Source organism: Chaetodon auriga, chromosome 9, assembly GCF_051107435.1.
Source record: "Chaetodon auriga isolate fChaAug3 chromosome 9, fChaAug3.hap1, whole genome shotgun sequence".
NCBI lineage: Eukaryota > Metazoa > Chordata > Actinopteri > Chaetodontiformes > Chaetodontidae > Chaetodon > Chaetodon auriga.
The window spans coordinates 9,120,358-9,143,958 of record NC_135082.1 but is presented as its reverse complement, the minus strand read 5'-3'; the positions used below and the strand labels follow the sequence as shown (position 1 = coordinate 9,143,958).

Here is a 23,601-nt window from a genome sequence, read left to right as displayed (position 1 = left end):
GAACGGGATTTTCGGTAACTCAGCATACGAAGGTATGCAGCCGACATTTCGAAAATGCCCAAATTCGAAATACCCCTAAAGGTAGACGGGTTTTAGCAGCAAACGCAGTGCCAACACTGTTTGAATGGAACAGTTACACAGCAACCAAGACAAGAGCCGGTGTTTGGGATCGCCGCCCTCGACTGACATCAAGCCGAGAAACATCACCTGTGCCCTGATCTTTGTCTGACACTGAAATGGACATAAAGTCAACACAGTTAGCAACAGTAAAGAACATACGAAGCAAACACAAAACTAAAAAATTAGCACGTTGCTAACGTCAGCTAGTCAGCTAACGTCACCAATAAATCACTTATCCTCGTACTGGTGAACGTAACTAGAGATGTAGAGACGAAACCCTTTTTCCCGTTTGCTCTTCGGAGCAGGAGAGTGGGCATCCACGATACGATGAACATCGTTGATAGATATCTTTGACAGATTTTGCAGGCATCTTGTAAAGTTCATTGTGATGACTAGCTGACGTTAGCAACGTATGTTCTTTACTGTTACTTGTTGTGCTACCTGTGTTGACTTTATGTCCATTTCAGTGTCAGACAAAGATCAGGGCACAGGTGATGTTTCTCGGCTTGATGTCAGTCGAGGGCGGCGATCCCAAACACCGGCTCTTGTCTTGGTTGCTGTGTAACTGTTCCATTCAAACAGTGTTGGCACTGCGTTTGCTGCTAAAACCCGTCTACCTTTAGGGGTATTTCGAATTTGGGCATTTTCGAAATGTCGGCTGCATACCTTCGTATGCTGAGTTACCGAAAATCCCGTTCTGCATATTTTCTGCAGCCACTGTGCACGAAGTTCGGTGTCCTTCGGGAAGCAGTGGAAGCTAAGCTCGCTGTTATAGCGACTTGAGCTGGCACAAAGTGGCACACAACAGTGCTCATTAGAGCCATTCACCGTCTTCTGGAACTTAAAAGTCCCTCTCACATTATACTTCGTCTTCTTTCGTGGATGTTGATTCATTTTTCATTCCTTGTATTTATTTTAGCGCTGTTTTGACTGGAGAGGGAAGTAAACCGGAAACTGGTTTGCCGACTTCAGGCGGAATCGGAAGTACGTCACGAGGCTTGTGCACAGAGCCTATTTTAGTGAGCCTGCCACAAAGTTGGAGGTGGTCTCCCAAAGACCTTTATTGAATAGTTTTGTTTGCTGTACAGTTTTGAGTTTATAAATAACTCATGTAATGGAAAAACTAATATCAGCTGAAAATATTAATTGCTGAGAGACTGAAGCAGGAGCCAAGAAAAAAAGTCTGTCCTCTATTTACTCCCCCCCCGCTATGACGTAAATGGTTCAGTCCACACCGGCATCATGCTGAACCTGCTAACGATAACCTTATCAACGTTGCATTACAATTAAGCTTTTCCAAAATTAAAGCCTGCTAGTTGGCAGACAAACACAGAAGAGAAGAGATAAACAACAGTGAAGGAGGGAAAGCCATGTTTTTGTCCGAGGAAGGGTGAGTTGTTAGCTAGATAATATTAGTCTGCTTTAAGCTAGCACTGATAGTCAACGGTGTGTGCGTTGTGCTGACTGTGGAATCAGTTAGACTCAGCATCACTGATGGTAATAATTCACAATTGACAGCTAGCTTGAATTATTTGTAAATACAGCTGAGAAGGCACTTACATTTTTAGGTGTGCCAGTAAGGAGGGAAGCAATTTTAACCAGTGATGAATCCCACGAATTCAGCTAAAATCCACGCATAACGTTACTGCTGGTCCGTTGACTGAACCTGACTCTCAACCTGCATAACTAACCTTAGCAGCTGTTACAGTGTGTGAACTGCGGCTGCAGCTGAAGAAAGTTCCTGAAGAAAGTAGCTGATGTCTGCTCAAAAAGTTGCTAGATTTGTTGCTAAGCCTTGTTGAAATAAAAGCGCTCAAGGGCTCTGAAAAGTTGCTAAATCTATTGACAAAGTTGCTAGGTTATGAAGTCCTGAGGAGTGTGGAGCTGAGAGCAGATGTAGGCTGAATTGTATTAAGTGTATAATGTGAAAAAGTTGGATTCATGACCACAGAGAGGGCAGCGGCAGCAGCAGGTGCCCTACCATTTGATTAAGTCTGAATCTTTTGTATTGAGCTCATGAAAGATGCAGACTAGTGGCTCCCAAAGGTTAAATACAATGTGTGACTGTTGAGACAAGGCAGCTGACCTTTTATTAGTTAATCCAGTAAGCCTACATCCTGTCTGCTGTCATCCTGTCTGTAGTTGAGTTACTGTCAAAAGAACAGATTTACAGTCAGAATCACAACCACTCAATTATTCAGCAGGTCCAGCAGTTGTACTGGAATAACAAGGCCTTTTCCTCAGGAGACATTTTGATTTGTCACAGTCAGAAAAAAAGCGCAGTTGTAAACAATCTAATCGACTCCCCTTTAGGTGTTGTTGTATAATGATTATTGGCGTTAATGTTATTAGTAACACCTGTTGTCTGCATTAAAGAGAGCTGATTGTCTTGGTGACAAACAAAGACTGTGCATCACTTATCTTGGACTGAGGTGCGTGAGAGAATTGTTGTCATTAAGTAGAGGTGGGTGAAGTCTATTGTGCTTTTGTTATATCACAGTATTTAGTATTTATCTTGTGACATAAACATTTTTTGAGAAATCAACAGGAGGGAAATTGTTTATAGATAAAAAATACCCTTTCTGGGTAATATAACACATTCAATATCTGACAAATCAAGTATTTCATTCCATGCAAAAAAAATATATATATATATAAATCACATAAAAATCCAGAATTGCCTTAAAGAAGTGGCTGTCACTGATTTGGAATATTGCCCACAGTATTGCTTCCATCATATAAATGATCTTGCCAATCTCTGACTGTAGACAAATATATTTTCCTCTCACAGTATTGACAGTATTGACTGTATTGTCATGTTCTTCACCCTTACTGTCATAAATAATGGTGGTCCCAGTGAGGAAGAGATTTACTCCTTTTCCCTTTAGCTAAAGGTGGCAACAGAAAATCGGCACTAATGTGCAGCGATCAGCACTGTTAACACAGTCGAGTGTTTTATATTTTATCAAACTGATTTTTCATAAGTGAGTTTCACATTTATCTCTTAATGTGTGAGGTGATTAAGGAAGTGTCCCAACAGAAAGGCACGGTGTAAAACTCCTTGGCCTAATTTTTGATTGAACCGATGGAAGGAACAAAGAAGCAAAGACATGCCCAAAAATAAAAGGAGGTCCAAGTCTAAATTGGACAAGCTCAAATGTGTTGATTCACTCCGCTGATCTGCTACTTTTATTCAGTCTGAACTGTGTCCTACATGCAGTCAGACAGCACAGTCTGTAGGCCATCACACACATTCTGTACTGTACTTTGTGATGGCTGTACTGAGTTGGATAAAAAATGCTTCATAAAGTTTTGAACATTTAGTAACATCTGGTCCTGAAACTACATTTAGGTGGTATAGAGCACAGGTCCAGTCAATATGAGGAATGCAATATTGTGGAAATGGCGCCAATGATAAATGCAACGATCATACAATACAACTGTAACTGCAGCACATTCATTAGCTTGTATCAACTTTGTATAATAATAATAATAATAATAATAATAATAATAATAATAATAATAATAATAATAATAACCTTTGTGGAATGAACAGTCTGTGAAAGGGGGATTGTGGTCTATTATGTTAGCTGGTGGTGGGCAGGAGGCCAGAGATTGTGTACAGAGGTAAAGTCAGAGGGTCAGCCGAGTCTGGTGATGGCTGTCGGGATGAAGCTGTTCATGTGTTGAGTCGGCCTGCCCCTAATGAAATGTTTCTTTCTCCCCAAGGAAAGTTTTTGAACAGGTGGTCGCCTGTTTGTCTGGGATCAGCGGCGATCCTTTTCATTGTGCAGCTCTGTCAAGAAGGGCAACTGGCAACCAATTATCTACTCAGCAATGCTGAGTTGGTAAGATTGGCTGGTACAGCTTGTTTCCAGTCGGGCCTGGAAAGTAGAACCCTTTCTATTAGGAGTGTATTGGCTCGGTGCAGTTCAGTAGGACACAAAAAAGCTGTCACACACACTGACTCAATCACAGTACTGCACTTCTGTTCTGCACCGCATATTGGCTTTATTCGCTGTGTTTTATCTGATTTTTTTTTTCTAATTTGCTGCATAATTATAGCTCACACTGAGAGTGCAGTCACCTTTGAGTCACCTTTGAGTCACTCCATATGTGTGTCTGCATTTGAGTCTATGAGTTGTCTTTTCAAGTATGTGTGTGTATATAGTATAATGCACTATATGGGGACTAGTTATTTTCCATTTCCAGTTTTCAAAAAAAAAAAAATCTGGTTATGTATTGGTTTATTTAGATTGTCACCTCACATTTTAAAATGAGGAACTTATACTAGTATTATTCCAACAAAAATACCGTTTGTATTTTGTATTTTCACTTTTTTAATCAATTTAGAATGACTGGCGTGTTTCCTCCTCATTTTTTGTTCATCCAAACCTCTTTTGGGTGCTTAGGAACAGAAGTTTAAGATGAAATTTGTTGTGCTCCTTCACAAAATCTTGGTATTTTATGGTGATAAACAAAAACAATGAGCCTTACATACATGTGTATCTCAGTCCAAAGGTGTGCAGGAGCACGTGAATGTATGTGAAGGTGTGAGCGTCTTTGTGATTGGAATCGTGTGTGTGTATGTGTGTATGTGCATGCGCGCTCTTCAACCCCAGCTTCTTTCAGCCAGCTGCTTCATGCCTCATTGGGGTCTGTATTGATTGGTCCAGTTTCTCTTTGTTTCCAGTCCTCTATTTTGGTCGTCTGATGCAGCTCTAAGAAACCCGCTGGCCTTTGCTAAAACTACCCTAACAGCTCCAGAAGCCTTTGGTGAAATTACTTTTAATGGCTAGACACACTCTGGTCAGAAAGCTCTGAATGGCGAGAGAGCCCTTTGGTAAAATGTCTCCAGAAGGTCAGAGAGGCTGCAGTGAAACAGCCTCAATAGCTCCAGTAGTTCACCAGGCAAGTACGTGTTCGCACACTCACACGTGCACAGCAACTCACACTCACGCACTTGTTTTTTGGGGCTTTTTTTCCTCATCCTCTCCATGACACTCATACACACTCAAATGCAGTCACACACCTACACACAAACACACAGTGATTGAGCTGTATGCCACTGTGAGCGGCAGTTGTGAGTCACTGTTTGTCTGCAGTGTTTTAGCTCTCAGTGGTGGTTGATGGTGGCTGCCGGAGGGGAATCTAACATGGCGCCGATCCCCTGCTCATTTAACACTGTTCTGTCTGTTGTAACATGACTCAGCTTTCAGAAAAGGGCCAGATCAGTAAGACAGCGTGTGGGAGACAGACAGGGTGAGTGGGGGACTCTGACAGAATGGGAGAGGGGGCGTGATTAGGAATGAAAGAACAACAGAGAAATGCGTGAGGCAGAAAGCTGTGATCTGTTGGACTTGGTGTACTGTCGCTACCGTGACTAACTAGATGACAGAAACAGCGAGTTTTACTGGTAAATAAACACTAGGATATACAGCAAATCTCATCATTCAAGATGTGAGAAGTGTGTCACCTCCTCCGCTCTTCCTTTATCCCTCTTTCCGTTATTTCATCCCTTTATCCAAACAGGACTTCCCATTCCAGATTAGCAAGGTCACAGCGATGAGTCCTGAGGTTGATACCAGTGAAAACATTATGGAGAGAGGCTCTGCTTGTGCACACACACACACATAAACACACACACTTGCACACAAGCAAATGTCAGCAGACAAACACTCACACATGCAAAAATACACACTTAAACAGTCATGACAGTGGTATTAGTGGCTTTCAAGGGGTTGGTGGAGGGGAGTAAGAAAAACACTTTAGCACCTCTTGTCTGTCAGAGTGGAACGAGGGCCGACAGGCGAAAAGGCGGGAGGGCAGGCAGACCCCCAGGCTCTCAGTCTCTACTCTAACGTTGACTTAGACACAGATGGCTCTGAAGTCCCTCTCCTTCACTCTCCTTCACACTTGTTTTCCCCATTTGTCTCTTTTCTTCTTTCTTACTCCCCTCTCTCCTTCTCCCTGTGTCTTTTATCTCCCTCTGCCCTTCTTTCTCTCTCTGCCTTTCTTTCTCCCATCCCTCAGAAGTTGTGGCTTAGCTAGAGGCTGACACAGCCATGCAGAACTTGGATGAGAAATTGCTTTTACTGTACATGCTAAACTACACACTAAATCGAATGACTGATGCTCTTGAAAGTGTTTGCTGCAGGGCAAAGCCAGCTGTAGTCTTTGGTTGTCAGACGGAATATAGTTGGCGGTTAGCTATGTGTATGAGCGAAAAGAACTTGGCAATCAGGCCTGGATGTGTTTCTGCTTGTGCGAGAGTATTGATAAATCATTTTTAACTGACTGCAGTGCTACCTTGGCTGTAATGGTTATCGATAAGACAGTATATTCACAGTCAATCTCAACCCGCAGTCCAACCCAGCACTGTTACAAACACCAGATAGCTTCATGTAGTGTAACACAGGCATTAAACAGGAATACACACACACACATGCACACACAATTTTCTTTCTCTATCTCCCACTCTTTCTCCCACCATGAGTGTGAAATCTAATCATCACTGGAGCCCACAATCATTTCAATCTCATCTGGAGACACACACATGCCTGACAACAACAATAGCAACAACTGCAGCACCAACTGCAAGCTAGCATTTTCTGTCCTTCTACCAGCTCAAATAGCCTCCTTTTAAAAGCTGCCTGTCTGGGGTGAATGGCTGACAGAATGAAGTGATTCAGGGTTGCCATTTACTGTATTAGACTCACAATAAAGATATGCCATTCATCCGAGTGTGCCTTCCAGCTGTTAATGTACAACTGCCATAATGGAGCGGCTGTTATCTCAGCAGCCTTGCTAACTTTACCCACAAATTTCCGCCAGCTTGGATTCTTATGTTCTCTTATTTCTCTCCATGGTAGTTCAAGTACACCTGAAAAAAGCCACATCAAGCTTCGACTACAGAACTGCCTCCGTCTCTCGCTACACCCGTGCTGTTCTCTTCAGCCTGCCACATCTTCTGCGCACATCGCAGCAGGGTAGCCGACAGCGAGGGTACAGCACAGAACCCCTCGCAGCAGCGCCGTCCTATTACCTCTGGCAGTCATCTCACTGTCACACTGATCAATGATTCATGTGTGCGAGGGCTTCGGCCTGTTAGCTCGCTGCACTGCTGCTCGCTGTCGCCACTCTGCTGCTGCTGCCGCTCCACTTATAATGACTGGACTCACTCGGAGTCTAACGTGTGACGGTTATGTGCATTTTTGCAAGAGGGTGAGAAAGAAAGATGGACATTGAGAGAGAGAGATGGATAGGCAGACAGGGAAAAAAGACAGTGAAAGTGAAGGTTCATGCTGAGCACATGCTGCTCGCATAACTGACTGCATGCTGTGTCTGAGTGTGTGTCTGTGTGAGAGTGAGTGTGTATTTTGTGTCCGCACAAAGGATCAAAAATGTGTCAAATCCTATAAGCAGTTAAGTTAAGAAGTGAGGGGAACCACTGATTCAGGGGGTAGTTTTTACTGCTGTACATTCCCATTTTAAGATGTTCTTTTAGTCTTGTTTTAAATGTTCCTTCACATAGAAAGACAAGGCGGACTGGCGGCTGAGAGGCCTGAGACATAAACCATGCAATGTCCCCGGTTTCATTTCATCTGGGGACCAGTGTTGATTTTTCTCCTGTCTATTTTTTTGTCAGCTGACCTGCTTAGTTAAGTTAACCAGCTGCTGGCGGTAGCTTCATTTTTACCGTACATACAGTCGAGCACTATTGTTCTTCTCTTTTAGAGAGACAAAGGACATATATAATGCATAAATAATATGTATTTATTTAAATGTGAAGCTATTTCTTTAAACTGCTGAAAGTGCAGGTTTTTATGAAGTGCAAGCTTTAGCCTCTGCTCACCATACGAACTGCACCAACAGAATCTGAAACTTGCTTCTTACTGAAATGCTGCTTCTACCACAGACTGTCACAGGGCCTGGAATACCCAGAGGGCTGCAGGTTTTTTTTGTGGCAATGTACTTGTAGAATTTCTGTAATCACTAATTCTCACCACTGAAGTAAAATGAAAAATCAAAATGGTAAAGGTCCTGAGCTGGCGCCTGCATTTTTCCCAGTCTTGGGGCCTTGTCTATTGTGCTTACAGCTGATGCTGGAGATTGTTCGAATGAATTCTTCTCACTCTCAGCTCAGCATTCGACACAGCTGACTATTGTATACTATTGGATTGCCTTGAATCGTATCGACTGCTCGAGACTGGTTTAAATCCTATTTAGCAAAAAAGACCTTGTTCAGTATTGGCCGGTGATGTGTCCTCTTCTGTGGCCCTTTTGACCAGTTTTGTCCCGTGTCTCCATAAATGGCTCCCTGTTGTTCTGTGTATACGTGCTGTCATTGAGACATAGCATACATTAACACAAAATTCACTGTCAGTGATTAACACACAATTTTTGTCTCATTAAAAAACAGCGAAGAAGGCAGTTTTCATCAATTATTATCTTAGAAATGAAGTGCTGCATGTCCCAAGATGTTCTCCAGCTAATTGAAAAACAAATGTCAAACTTCCAGCCGGAAACCTGAGTGTAATATTTGACAGTGACCTTTCATTTGACAATCAAGGTATGAAAGTCGTTCAATCATGTTTTTATCAGCTGAGGAGCATCTCAGAAATCATTATTTTCTCTCTTGGCCTCATCTTGAGAAGGGCATACATGCTTTTTTTATATCATCGTGGTTAGATCATTGTAATTCGCTTTATTCAACGTTAAGCCAAAAATGATCTCAAGCCTCACAGCTATAAAGCGCTGCAGCTTGTAATAGATACTAAAAGACAAGATCTTATCAGCCCAGTTTTAGCCGCTCTTCACTGGTTACCAGTACATTTCAGAATTGATTTAAAGAAATGAAACACATCATGCTTTTCCTGTTATACTGCTGAATTGCTGCTCCCCTATGAGCCAGAGCAGTCTCAGATCCTCAGGCAGGGCTCTGCTGGCTGTTCCCAGCTCAAAACTAAAGGTGACCGTGTTTTTTCTCAGCTCTGACACTCCCTGCCTGAGGATTTGAGGCTTGCACAATCCAGTAAATCACTTCTGTAAACTTTTTTTAAAACAGCTTTTGATTAATGATGTCCAGCTTTTCTTACATGTTTTATTGTTGCAGTGCTGTATTGTAGTGCTGTACTGTAGAGGGGCACTGTGTCATAAGTAGTTTAAAACCTTTAATATTTGAGTCAATTTGATGCTTTCATGCTGCATATTCTTAAAAAAAATTACATTGGAATAAGCCATAGCCTGACATAGAGCAAACCAGTGGCAGGACAGTATCCCAGCATAGTAATAATGGTTGGCCTCTGGGAAAATCTGCCTGTGTATATTTTGATGTACATAGGCTTGTTCGTTTTACCTTCTATCAAACCAGATATATTCTAACGCAGTTGCTCATTTGTTTGTAAGTGGACCTTGGGTCAAAATAGTTCTGTCAAACTATCTTTCTAAGGTCAAGAGTGAACCTTCATACTCAGTATTTGCTCATCTTTTGTTCTGATTCAACTGGGAGAGTTTCGGAGCTCCAGCTGTAGCTGTTAACTGCAGCAGATGGGTAAGACTCTTGATCCTAGATGTCTGAAAGCACTCACACTTTAACTGCATCCCCAAAATTTTAACTTAATTTGAAGCCCTAGTCCTGTCCTTGCCTGTGGCTCCTGAAGTTCTCAATTTTGTAATACCCAGAATTCACTTGGTCAAGTGAAGAACAAGTCCTAATACTGTTATCGCTAGTCTTAATATTGCTTTGAGGACACCAGGTCCTCAAAAGTACAAGAGCATACACGCAAACTTGCACCCTCCACCACCCTCTCCTCATCAAGTTCCCAGGTCCTTATCCTGCCTGGCTTTTGTGTGTGTGTGTGTGTGTGTGTGTGTGTTCGCGCGCACGCTCTTTCTGACTCTAGATGGTAAGTGTTCCAGCAAAAGGTCAACAGCCATAAAGCAAAAGAGTGAGAGAGAGATGGAGAGAGAGAGAGAGCCTGATGAGCGGGAGCAGGAGAAGTAGGGTCTGAGGGGCTTTTGAGGAGGGATGGAGTGGTGAAGAGGAGAAGATAGGAGAGCCAATGAGGACTGTCGCTGCAGAGTCATTACTGAAGTGGTTAACACTTGGCTAACGGAGGTGTGGGGGGGCACCGGAGAACAAGGAGAGAAAGAAAAGCAATTCAGATGAGAGGAAGTGAGGAGAGAATGAAGCATGAGAGATTGAATGGTGGAAATGCTAAATGTATCAGTTTGGGAATAACTTGTCATCCCTCACTGAGCACTCTTACAGACTAATTTATGAAACTATGATAGGTTGTTCCACTCCACTGCGTAATATAATGCAGTACAAATAGTGATGATGCATACAAACTTACATTTGTAGGTGCAACACTATATTTCATGTTTAATTCTAATAGGAGAGAGTTGATAATGGGCTGGGGGTTAAAGGAGACCACAGCAGGATTGCCTCTAAACGTAGCATTGTTAGCTAAAATGTGATTCTGACTCTCTCCTGTATGTTTTTCACTCCACCTGCCCATTTTTTTTCTCTCCACCTGTCTGCTAAAGATGGAGTACTAACAGTACGAGACAACCAGAAGGGATTTTGCTAGAAAGTAAACCCATGAAATTGAATGTACAAGGCAGATCATTCGGGTTACTGTTTATCATACCACCCCCCCCGCCCCCCAGCATCAGAATGAACCATCACAACTAATTTCACAGTGATGTGTTAATGAGAGAAACCCCCCACACTGCGTCTTTTTTAAAATGAAAATAAGAAAACTACAGTTAAGGGGGTGGGGGTAAAAATGAGTGACTCGTACCCACACTGAAGTGAAGAATCTGTGCATGTCCATGTCTGGTCTCGTCACAGACTGACAGTTCAATTAGTCTGAACTAAATGATGCATGACGTCTCCCTCATGGCCCTAGTAATCGCTTTGAAGAGCTCATATTGTGCATGAGTAGATAGCTAAACCAACAGTGGCTAGGGCTAGTCAGAAGTTGAAATGTTGGAATGTGTGATTTGCTGATCCCCATAGATGCCAAAGTGGAGCACAGGACCAAATTGGCTTCAACTCTCAGAGCTCATCATAGATTTGCTGTATTTTTCAGAGAAAACAGTTCTTTTTTTTTTTTCCTCTTCTGTGCTTCTGCAACAGAAAGTGACTGCAGATGGCTTTGAACTATCTGGAGTTTTAATTAGGTATTCCTCATCACCTGGGGATCAAGTGTGGGTGAGCGCGAAGGTGTGTGTGTGTGTGTGTGTGCGTGTGCGTGTGCGTGTGTGTGTGTGTGTGTGTGTGTGCGTGTGTGTGTGCGGGTGTGTGCATTCATGCGTACGTGAAAATAGCAGTTACATTTAAATGCACTTATGCGAGTGTGCCGTACCTGTGTGTTGGTCACGCTGTGTAATTGTGGATTTGTTTTTCTAAGCAGCCATTTTGTGCGAGCGCGAGCAAGCGCGTGTCAAGTGCTTTTTCTGGGTGTCGGCAATCAGCAGACAGAAGACAGACAGTGAAGATGTTTGAAGTCGTTAGAAGTTCCTTACCTTGATCTGCATGCGGCAGCCGTCCTCTGACTGCCACCAGCGCATAGTAACTTTGTGATTTGAGTCTTTGCTTTTGTTTGATGTTCCGAATGTGTCAGAGGAGAAAAAACCTGCAATGATTTATTTCATTTGCTTTGTTCTTCATATCAGCAAAGGGACATTACCTTTTTAGATTCTTTTAAAGTAGAAAACTAAAGCGGTTTTGGAGTACAATCTCACATGAATTGAACCCGATGATTGGTCAGAGCAAGGTGAATGTTCTACTGAAGACTTTATTGACAGCCTTGCAAGACGCTAATTAATTTCCTTAATGGGCAGGTGTTAGTTGTTTTTATTTAATGGCATGCAGGATTGTTGTCCTAGTAAACAGTTTTATGAGTGGGAGGGGGAATCCAGTATCCTCCCATACCCTTTGTTGTTTAAAAGGCCCATATGGATTGTGAATCGGCAGCAGCTTTCAAAGCATCATTAGTCATGCATAAAAGACTGTGTTAGCGCTTTAATACCAGCCCTGAGCTCAGGCTCTGAAGATCTGCCTTAATTGCCCACCTCTGCCACGTTCTGTGTTCATGTATGCATGTGTACGTGGAAATACTGGATGTGTGTGTGTGTGTGTGTGTGTGTGTGTGTGTGTGTGTGTGTGTGAGAGAGAGACTATTTGTGCTTGTGTTCCTTGTGTATTTGCTAATTGTCCCCTACCTTGCTGCGCACTAATAAGCACATAAACTGAGTGAGAGTTCTAAGATGGGCATTGAAGAAGATTCAGACACACCCCTCTGCATGCTTTGAATAATGATCTTTTTCCTATCTGCTTTTCCTCTGGTCTCCTTCTGGTTGTGTGTGTGTCTGTGTGTGCGTGTGTGTGTAGCGGTCCACCTGTTAGGTCTGACCTGGCATCTGCGGCATGGCGAGAGCCAGCTGTATGAGAACGGCCTGAGCTCAGCGGACCATCAACAGGAGGACCGCAGCAAAACCAGACCTACCAGCTCCATCCACCTGCTGGACACACTCAACCCTGAAAACACACACGCCGGTGACAGAGGTGAGCTGACATACACACAGTATACACCATAATAACAGATGCTCTGCTCTCAACTATTGACAGGATTTGCGTGACAGTAACAACAAAGCAAATGTAATACAGCATTTTGCTGTTTATTAAATATTAAATGTATTGAATGAACACTGTAACTGTAACGGCGCATGGCTGCTTTTATTTTGTGTTTGAGTGACATTTTAACAGCAAAAAGGCAAACCAGCAGGGTGTTTCATGAGGCAAGATTAACAATCAAGCCTCCAGATTAGTCTCATCCTGGTCAGGCTGGTTTGTAGGCTTAGTTTCATGTAAGGCTTTAATCAGGGTTACAGTCAATCATAAAGATAGAAATGCCTCTTTTCTCCAAAGTTCCATCATGAAGGTTCCTTTAGTGTGTTTTACAGGTTTGGGGGAAGCACTGCTGCATATATGTAGTTATCTTTTGTGGCTCCAGAAGAAGTTTAATAAGGCCTCTAGTGGTGTTGCTTCAATACAAGTTGGAAAATGACAAAAATCTTGGGGTGTGGAGTTCGACAGAATAGTGCTTACCAGACCTCTGTAGCCCACTCCTCATCTCTGCTTGAGGGTAATGCCTCCAGGCTACTTTACGTCCTTCTAGCATAAAACACCGGAATCTCCAGGCGAACCTTTTCCAGTCCAGTTGCACCCTCTCGTTCTGCTGCATTGAGTTTGAAATTTTTTTAAACTGTCCATTTTGCGCCGACAGTAGGAGTGCAATGCTAAATCAGTGGGGCATCTGCACAGTATTGCATTACATTTCCATCAACATATGTGTTTTTTAATGCACTTTAATATAAAGCCAGTGAATACGTCTGACTGATTCAAATGCTAATAACTTGTTTTCTGTCTATGAAATGGATTATCTGGCTTTAGTCCTACTTGACATGCCAATTTTTGTTTGAAGATTTTGCTTCTAATACATTGACACATTATTTTCAGCACTTGTTATAAGAAGAAAGTTTACATGGCTAATGCTTGTCTTAGCAAGTTCTCTTCTGTTTTGTTTGTTTTTCCCGTAATATCTGACGTTACCTATGATATGCTTAGCATGTGCTGCTCTGTGGCTGTGAACGGTGATGAGATCAGTGCTTTATGTCAAATGATGTTTACGTTCCAAAGCCATTAAATAAACCAAACTTGATTTAGTTTCCTCACAATAGCTGCAAGTAGACTTGAGGAAATCCTAACTTTCATAGAATATCCATCTCATTGTACTCCTGTTGTTCTGCTTCTGCACATTTACAGACATTAAAATCCTGCTGGCACATTCAGGCATTTCTGCTACAGGATTTAATCGAAGCGCAATTATTAGAATAGTAGCAAGACCAGAAAATCCTCTTGAAATGTAAATATGAACATTTAAACATTATGATTGGAACATGTTGAGGCTGACTATATATCTGCTGGCATGAATTCCAATCACCTTCTATTGCATTAGGATTCTGGTTTGCATACGTACACATACTCGGCACAGTGAGTGTTCCAGTACGATAGAGAGACATCAGTCCAGAGATCAGCCTTGAACTGATTACTCATTTATTAGAAACGCAAGGTAATTGGTTAATCATGTTCCCTCTTAGCTAGTTCGTGACTGGAATAGCCTTTCTCCACTCGGCCATCTCTCAACTAGCCAGAGGAATTACTAACACCAATTTAACCCCATGACATGGGACATTAATTGTGAGTGTTCCAGGTCATGAAGTCAGGCAGGACACAGCAACCTTCACGCTTAGACTGACTCTGATGGATATTACTTCGGATGCTGTTGGAGCCCATGTTCAGCACTTACGCAGAGAATGTGCGAGCCAAACTGCAAACCGCTGCAATTTGGCAACCTGGGACATCCCTAAAGCAACTATTCTTGATGAATCCTCACATTCGGAGGATTAACTCTCTCATCAGTTGCTAAATCCTCCAATAGAGCGTGCAGGGTCATGGAATTCACTTCCGAATGTTGCGTCACAACAATCTATTGTTTCAGTTCTTTTTGCTTTATGTGCTTGATGAAAGCTGGGAAATCAAAATGGGCAAAGCTAAGCCGTTGATGCAGGGGGCTCAGATTAATAAAATTGGCACGGTGGAGGTGGTCCCCGGGCAGAGGGGGGCCAGAGAGATTAGAGATTAGACTGTAATCCAGTGTGGCAGATTATCACGCTCATCCTGCTGTACCCATCACCTCTCACACCAAGAGACCACACAATCCTCTAGATTACACAGCAAAGGATGGCGAGAGGAGGCTGTGGGGAATGAAAATGATAAAAACATGACACGATAGGGAGAGAGGCGAGTGAGAGTGATGGGAGGAGAGAAGAATGATTGATGGATACCAATCTATGTGAAGGATGTTTGAGATATCTGTCATGAAAGTGGCACAAGATAAATAATCGCTCACATTAAAATACAATTTCCATGAAACAACTTAGTAGCCATTTCCATGGCTTTTGTCTGCACAACAAAGAAGCCAAGCAGCAAAATGCTCTTTTCATTTTGGAATAAATTATTTTATTCTTGATACACTGCTATAAACAGAAGGAACTGTGGGAGCATAAAGATAGCTGAGGAGAGTGATTGGAGGATAGTTATCAGTTTCTGCTTGTTTTGATATAAACTGATGACACAGTAGGGAGAGATGAAACGAGCTCGGCGCAATGATTGGAAGGTGGTAATCTTCTTGCATTCGTGTTCATGTATTTTTAGTGTTGTTGTTGTTTTTATGTCATCTTCAATGCCATAAAGATAGGCTCTCTGTTTGATTTGTTGGCTCTACCCTGAAATCAGGATCCGGAGCAGCAGAATTCTAATCTACCTTACCAAGCAGCTTGCAGCACGGTGGAGATACTAATTGACATGTTGTGTCATGTGCGTATGGCTAGTGTCTTGTCAAGCTGTGCGTGCTGTGTTTTATGTTCTTAGCGCTATCTTGCCTGCAGTTTCCAGAGATCACCAGGAGCCCTTCTTAGTCCTCCACACATAAAAGCCTCTCTAATTAGTGCTACATTAATTGCCACTCACCCCATGATAATCAACCTCAGGCTGATGTGCATGGAGTGAAAGTGCACGCACTAACACTCCGTCTTTCCTCTCTCCTTTTTGTATTTCTATATCTGACATGCATGCATATGAGCACGCACACACACGAATACACACACGCACACACACAGAAATTCCTCTGGTGCAGATGAAAGCAGAAGTGCCCAGAGAAGAAATTTTCTGTCAGTGGATTCCCTACCCTTAATGAAGCACATTGAAGTTTGAGAGTAATATTTCAGTCAAAGTGGAGCGGCGGATATATTAATGATATGAAATGATACAAACTGACATACAGTAGAATGGCATAATGCCTCATTATAATGTGAAGATGATGAAATGTGGAGCTTGTGGAATGCCATCTGAGCCTATGCAATGATTGTATAAACCGCTGTATGAAAGGAGAGTTAGTGCTGAATTGTTTTCACTGTATCTGATGGTGTGGTTGGAAATGGTGTGTAGATGGATGGAATGTGACACAGACAGAGAGGAGGGCTCTTAAAGAGCACATCAATATTCTAGACTGCGTGCAGAGAGAGTGGAGTGAGGCTGAGCAGTGTGTAAGAAAGTGTGCGCATATGCATGTATGTGGGGAAGAGGCGATGTGTCTGTGGGAGGGATGAGTGTGCATGCGCGTGCTTGTGCATGTGTGCAAATGCTGATGGACTGGTCCCTGTTACACTGGTCTCATCGATTTTCTCACGCTGGGATACAGTCTCGGGACGTAACACACACACCCACATGCACACAGACGCACACACGGAGAAAGTATAGATCGTTTAGTGAACCCCCTGCTCGAGCGCCTCGAGTTGAGAAAGCCTAACAGCAGCAACACTTCTGTCTGTTATTCACCCTGCGTTCAAAACATCTCATCCAAATATATCTGAGGAAATTAAACATAATTTCAGGCTGCAGTCCGTATTTACAGTGTAGATGACACATTTTATGAAGAGCTGAGGGATTTGTAGTACTCACTCTTGACATTTGAGAGTGGTAGATTGATGTCTTAGGCTCTAACATCAAAGGCCAAAAAAAAAAAAAAATCAAAGTCAATTTTTATCTTCTTGATAAACAGGCTAGAACTTCCTTTCTGATTGAAAAAAAAAATAGGAAAAAAAACTTTTCGTTGCAGTGCAGCCAAAAGAGGTTAAACAAGGTTTTCAGGTACTTTTACTTTACTTGAATATTTCTGTTTTATGCTATGTCATACTGCTACTTGACAACAATTCAAAGTGAAATATTGTACTTTTAAGTCCTCCACTATCAGTAATTGTTGTTGCTAGTTTCTTAACTTACTAAGATGTTAGATGCCACTGAATCCTGCACAGTGGACCTTTAAACATTCAGGAGTAAACCACCATCAAAGTGAACAAAACATCTTCAGGTATTGTAACTCAGCTAAATTGCTTCCTCAGGGCTGTCTGAGTGTGCTTGGATCAGATTTGATTGACAGCGACAAACAACCCCATAACTGTCATCACATTCTGATTTAAAAGTTGCTAAATCCTGACTGGAAAGGTCACTTATTAGACCTTTTTCTTTTTCTACCTGTGACCCACCCTCTTAAGACCAGTAAGAGAAGAATGATAAAAGCAAATACAGAAATATTTAATGTGAAATAACCAAAATTGTTCAAACTTTGGCTGAAAATTGTTCTTTCGTTTGTGAGCCCATAGCTCATAATAAATACTGTTAAGAGACTAAAAAACCATATGCATTTAGATATCTAGTGAGCTCTTTGCTGCTCCTTCCAGGCCTCTTCTCAGCCTAGATTAGCACAATCTTAGGAGAGGGCAATAAAAAAAACCCACAAGTCATTTATGATGTGTCAGATTCTTTCGGCCGCTCGCTGTAAGGGGTTGCCACAGCGGATCATCCTATCTCACTGGCAAACTGGGCACCTCCCAATCCAGCATGGGATTGTATGATCCGCAAATTTGATTTGCCATAGGCTTTTTATGCTGGATGCCCTTCCTGACGCAATCCTCCGTTTTTATCTGGGCTTGGGACTTAGGAAGGCACTGGCTCTCACATCTCCAGTGGCTGGGGAGCAACCTGGGGCTCATTGTCTTGCCCAAGGACACTTTGGCATGTAGACAGTAGAAGGTGGGGATCAAACTGCCGACCCTGTGATCAGTAGTTGAACTGCTCTACCTCCTCAGCCACAGCCGCCCGCATGATGTGTCAGTTTATACAACACATGTTACATATGGAACAATGTAAGTGCACCAGGAGTGTCATAGAGTGAATGAGTTTGTGAACAGGCAGACTTGCTTGTCATAGACGTAGCCTGAGGCCTGATGGTGGAAGGTGAGGACGAGAGAGTAATGGAAGGCCCTAAGGCCAAGAGCATTATCTTCTCCTGACTCTGACTGACACTCATTAGGCTGCACAGTGGAGAGAGGAGGCTGAAAGCTTATTAAGCCAACTGCTCAAAAGGCCCTTAATTGAATCCAAGTAATTATAGAGACCTTGGCCATTGTGATATTTTTATTCATCCTGCGGCAAACTCAATCTCTCTTGCATTTGGAACACTATTAATGTTGTCTGCACCAATGTGTGTGAGATCCACACACAGGCCTACGCTTCAATATCGACTAGCACTCGCGCGCATACACTCGCACAGCTCCAGTCCCCCCAGACATGTCCTGTCACTACTGCACTTTTAGTCTGTTCTCTGCTTCATTAGAATCTGAGGGATAATAACATTAATTGCAAAGACAGTTTAGTTCCTTTGAAAATAGATTACAGGTGTAATTGTTTTACCTGAATAACCCATAGGCAAGAGAAATTAATTAGACCTTGTGTCCCAAGTCCTAATGTAGCTCATCTCTTTTGTTGGCCTGCCCGCACACATTAGACACACAAAGCACCCAGAGATGTGCAACAGACAGACAAATGGGCAGGCACTGACTTTCAGAAACACACGTTTTATAGGAAGGGTGAAGGATGACAGTGTGGAGATGTTAGCTAGTCATTAGGAATGGGAGAAGCTAAGGTTTCAAGTCTAAAAGCATCCTAATTCAGATGTCCTGTGGTAGAGGAACCTTTCAAGGGCTAATTTAGGGGAAAATATTGCGATGTCTCCATGTGTTGGCCTATTGTGGGTGCGTGTTGTCAATGGGGGGAATAGCTGTGTTATGTGCACACCATGCCACACGGCCAGTATAATTGGCTGAGGCAGCATCATTATTATACTGTACAGTATGTTGGTTCGAAGCAGACCTGCCTGCTAACCCTTTATCATTTCCATCAAGGGCACGATGTGCTTGATGGCAGGCATGAATAAGCTATACAACACTTTCATCGGCCCTTTAAACGAGCCCAACATTTTGAAATAAACCTTAATAAATTTTTTGCTTACAACTCGCTTCCGCTGCCAACTAATGATGAAAAGCACGAGGAAATTTATGCGATGCCATTTATTTTTATTTTTATTCCAAGTAACTGATAGCAAGTGTGAGTTTCAAGCTGCTTTTCACTTATTAAAGCCACAAGATAGCAAGGTGTGAAGGAATTTTACCTCCCCGCTTGCATATTGGCTTGTTTAAGCTTGTATTCCCTTTGCCTGCCAAGTAGGAATAAAAAGAGATTTGCTGTTTTGAAAGATATTTTCAAAGAATGGTCTCAGGTTTTGTGCTGAGGTACACGGGGCTACAGTGCTGGTGGAACACATTGATTGACAGCAGTAATCTGAGCAGCTGGGGAGGCCTGGAGGAGCCCCAGTCACCATGCGATCCATCAGGTTTCTGTGGGACTCCCAAAATGCCTCGATCCTTCCCTCTTTTTGCTGGTGCTGTACTATTATTCTCTACTGCTGAGACAGAAGGAGAGAGATTCAAGGAGGGTTTTTCTTCTTTCTTGCATCAGCAGCTCTAACTTGACGCCGCCACCTCATCTTTGGATATGGTCCTCTCGCCCCCCCCCCCTCCCCCCTCCTCTCCCATCCTCGAGGCTGACCTGAGTCCCGCTTTCTGTCCCTGTGTTGCGTCAGAGTAAGAGAGGCGCTATGCAGCAATTAGCATCAGAAGGACCTGCCTGCTCATCTGCCCGCCAGCCTGCCAGTCAGCCTGCTCGCCGGCCCGCCTGCACGCCTGTCTGCCTGCCAGTCCTCTGCCAACTGCCATGCCCTATTCATGTCCTATTCATCTGTTGTTGAATAAAAGGCTGCTTTCCTCGGGACACCCATCCCTCTGCTGGCCTTTATTTTTTTTGTGACGAGGCACAGGAGTGAGGATTAGCATTAAAAGGAATAGACTGCTGAGGTAGACTCAGCAGGAATGCATGAATGCATACCTTACTTCTGCCAAGCTGCTTTTATTCTGGTTGGTAGAGATTTTAGAACAGGGACAATTTGTTGTTCATATGGGACACCTGTCTCTTTTTTCCCATTCATTACAAACCTTTTTGAACTCCCTTTTTATTCTCATCCCCGTCACATGTTTCTTTCCCTTTTTTTCCTCTCCCTCCATCCTCCAGCTCTCTTGTCACAGCTCAGTCAAGTTCAATCAATTAACCAATTAATCAATATACTTTTTTTCAATCCTGTGGTTCATAGAAGAAGATAAAGGGGATAGAAGATAAAAAGAAAAATCCAATCCCTTTGCATTAGCATCATGTTTGACACTGTGTGAGAATAGGTCTTAAAAGTAAGAATTTGGGTTAGAAAGAAAGAGAACTAAGAGTTTAAAGCCATTTGGAGCTCCGGGAGGCTACGTCAGCACGCTAACATGTTTACAATGACAACGTTAACATGCTGTTGTTTATCAGGTCCATGTTTAGCATCTCTCTTAAGCTTTTTAGCATGAACACATTTGAATATATGTGATGAAATAAGGATGATGAGGAGATTTGATAAACAACAGAGTCAGAGTCAAGCAAATAGCAGAGCTGGCTTCACTTGGTTGTTTGGTAAAAGTCTTGATGGCTGAATTCCTTCATTAAACCTTTAAACTCCAGTAAATATGCATCTCAAATTTCAATTGACAGTCAACACTCAACACCCCAAATGTCAACCCCACTTAAGTCTCAAATGAAAAGTGACATAGATCGCCAAAAGCTATTCTCTAGGCAGCATTGATGGGTCCAATAGTTGATGAGACATTTTAATGGTGGACCGACCAACCAGCAGAAAAGCAGACCAACATGTCCGTCCCTATAGCCACACCGCTAGCATGCCTAAACAGAATCAGTCAGTGGAAACAGGAGCTGCTCACAGGCCTGCGCTCTCTACCTCCATATCTGTGTGACAGTACATGTGATATATTCAGGCTGGCCTGTGGGTGGGCATGGTGTCACCATAATGGAGTGGTAAAGCTGCAGGCATTATGGATTGAGAGCGAGCGGCCTCATCCATGAATCTGCCCCTAACTGTTCTTCTGCCTTTGTGGCCGTAACGATCGGCTGGCTCCCTTCTGTCACCGTATTTCCTCCATCTTAGTTTCGAAGCAGAGATATATCTCTCCATAAAGGCCGACACAAAGAGGGCTGGAAAGCCTCGCCTGCTCCCCTTCACAAAAGATTCCGGCCTGGTGGTTGATAAAGGCTTATGGAGAGGAGAGGAGCTGATGGCCAGGGGACTGTTGGAAAGACCTATTCTCTTCACACACAAAAACATGCTCTCACTCAAGACACTATCTTTGTGCCGTGACGCTGTTTGTGAATGCGTGCGTGCATGTGTGCGTGCCCCTGCCCTCCTCGCTTTCTCTCATCCACCTCTCTGTCTCTTTCCTTTCACATGCATGCTAACACATAAGCGCACACTCTTTCTTTCTTGTTAGAAGATGCTAATATAACCAATGACAAAGCCCCAGTCGACAGCTCTCAGACAAAACGCTTCCTTTCTAAAGCAGTTCATCTTTATGCAGAGCCTATCCAAAGGATTGCCAGAGCAAGGTGAAAAGCAGGATTTTCACCAGCGTTCAGTCATTCCCAATGTCTATTCAGTCTCACTTCATTAGCACGGCTGCTGATCACACTGATGTTTGAGGACATCAGGTTGGTTATTAATTGCTCCCTCTGATACTGAATAGAAGTCCCTGTCTGCCTTTACAAATCTGCAGTGTGTGACTTGTATCACCTGTCTGTGGTTTTTATCTGCAGAGAAGTGGATGCGAGGCCGGGCCATCGACCGTGGTGAGGTCGACATTGGAACCCAGCAGAGCCAGGCAATCCCGCCGGGGCTTTTTTGGAGGTTTCATATGATTGTGCACCACCCGACCTACATCAAGTTCAACCTGTCTCTCTCGCACAACGCACTGCTGGGGGTCTATGGACGCAGGAACATACCGCCTACACACACTCAGGTAATAGAAGCCCCTGTTGTAGCATGCTGTTCACCCAGATGGACTTGTTTGCCAAAGTACCCCCGTACCACATCCATACCAAAGCATCTTTTTCCCTCCATGTTGGCCTTTCACATGAAGGCATTTTTTTGAGTGACCTGACACAACAAGTGCAATAACACACTTCAAGAGCTTCTTTGAAGACAGTTATGTGTATGGAATTACATCTGTGGCTCGATCCTGATGATGCACTGGAATATTTTAAACACACTTAAGGATTTTTTTGTAAGCACATAGATTAGATGTTGTAGAGAAAATGTCATCTTGCAAAGAATTACTTAACCGGCGCAAACGAAAATATATTTTGTGTTTGTGTTTACTATTATACACACACAGTGTCTCTCTTGCTCACTCATCCTGACTGTGTTAGCGTGCCAATCAGAGAATTGGAGTAGATCCATCCAGTAAGATGTCCATAAGAGGGAAAACCAGTACAGCAGAAGACTACTTGTATGTTATTTCAACAATCATGTCTTCTAAAAGATCTGCATATGTACATATTACAAAATAAAATAATGTCCTCTACTGAGTTCGCTTATATTAGCTTAACCTACATTTCATTTCATTTTCAGTCAATGAAAGTGACGCTGTATGTTTTATGTTTCCATTAGTAAAAAATGGTGCTGGTCCATGTATCCTGGAAGATTTCAGTGTCCCAGACAAATGGCAAAAATTCCAGTCAGATATCATCTGTGATAATGGACCCTATTTCCCCCCCTTTTTGTGTCCAAGTCACTAATGGGGACAAGAGTTTTTGAAATTGCTCTCAGTATTGAGCGTGAGCGCTGCAGCCGGTGTCGTGCCAAAAAGTGATCATCTGCAAGAAACTGATTCTGTCGGCCAGTCAATACGTCTACAGCTGCCTTTATCTGGACCAAACAGCCCTAACATGCAAATATATGTAAATTTATGTCCATGGTAGTAGCAAATGTATGTCTTTGTGAAACTCTAAACTTTTAACCAGATGGCTACCGTAAGTATCATGGATGAGCTGACAGCAGTGCTCTCTATACTAAGAGAGTAGACCAAAACAATATTGAATTTGGCCAGTGACAAGGATGCATTCAGTATAGTAAGTTCAGTTAAGAAGTCTTGGTGTTTAAGATTTGATCCTACATGTACTGCACGTATGCCTGCTTATACAGGTCAGGAGTCGATCACTCATCAACATAGGTGTCAACAAACTGTATTCTGTTTGAGTTTTTTAGACACATTTGCAACCATAATATATCTGATCAACATCTCAGTACACCAATGCAGAAATTGCTTTCTGCCTTTTTAAGAGGTAGCATTTATGAGCCATGAACAAATCATTTTTTGTACTTGTTCTGACAACAGAAAATACGTAAATGAGACTAATAATATTGTGAGTTCAGATGTATTAAAACACAGTGCAAGAGCTGATGGAAAACAGAAGTCTTTCTTGCTGAGACTCTGCAGAGTAATCAGGCTTTTTCTGTCGTACTCCTACTAGATGTTGACTGTAATGCAAAATTGTGTTGTTTAAGAGGAAGAAGG

General features: G+C 42.7%; 1 protein-coding gene across 1 annotated transcript in view; it reads left to right on the top strand.

Annotated features, from left to right (window-relative positions):
- Nucleotides 1–23,601, top strand: part of tenm1 (teneurin transmembrane protein 1) — a 163,966-nt gene that overhangs the window by 65,814 nt on the left and 74,551 nt on the right. The window contains exons 6-7 of the mRNA XM_076739613.1: nt 12,524–12,697; nt 21,842–22,044. Coding sequence (XP_076595728.1) covers nt 12,524–12,697; nt 21,842–22,044 — 377 coding nt within the window. The remainder of the gene's footprint in view (nt 1–12,523; nt 12,698–21,841; nt 22,045–23,601) is intronic.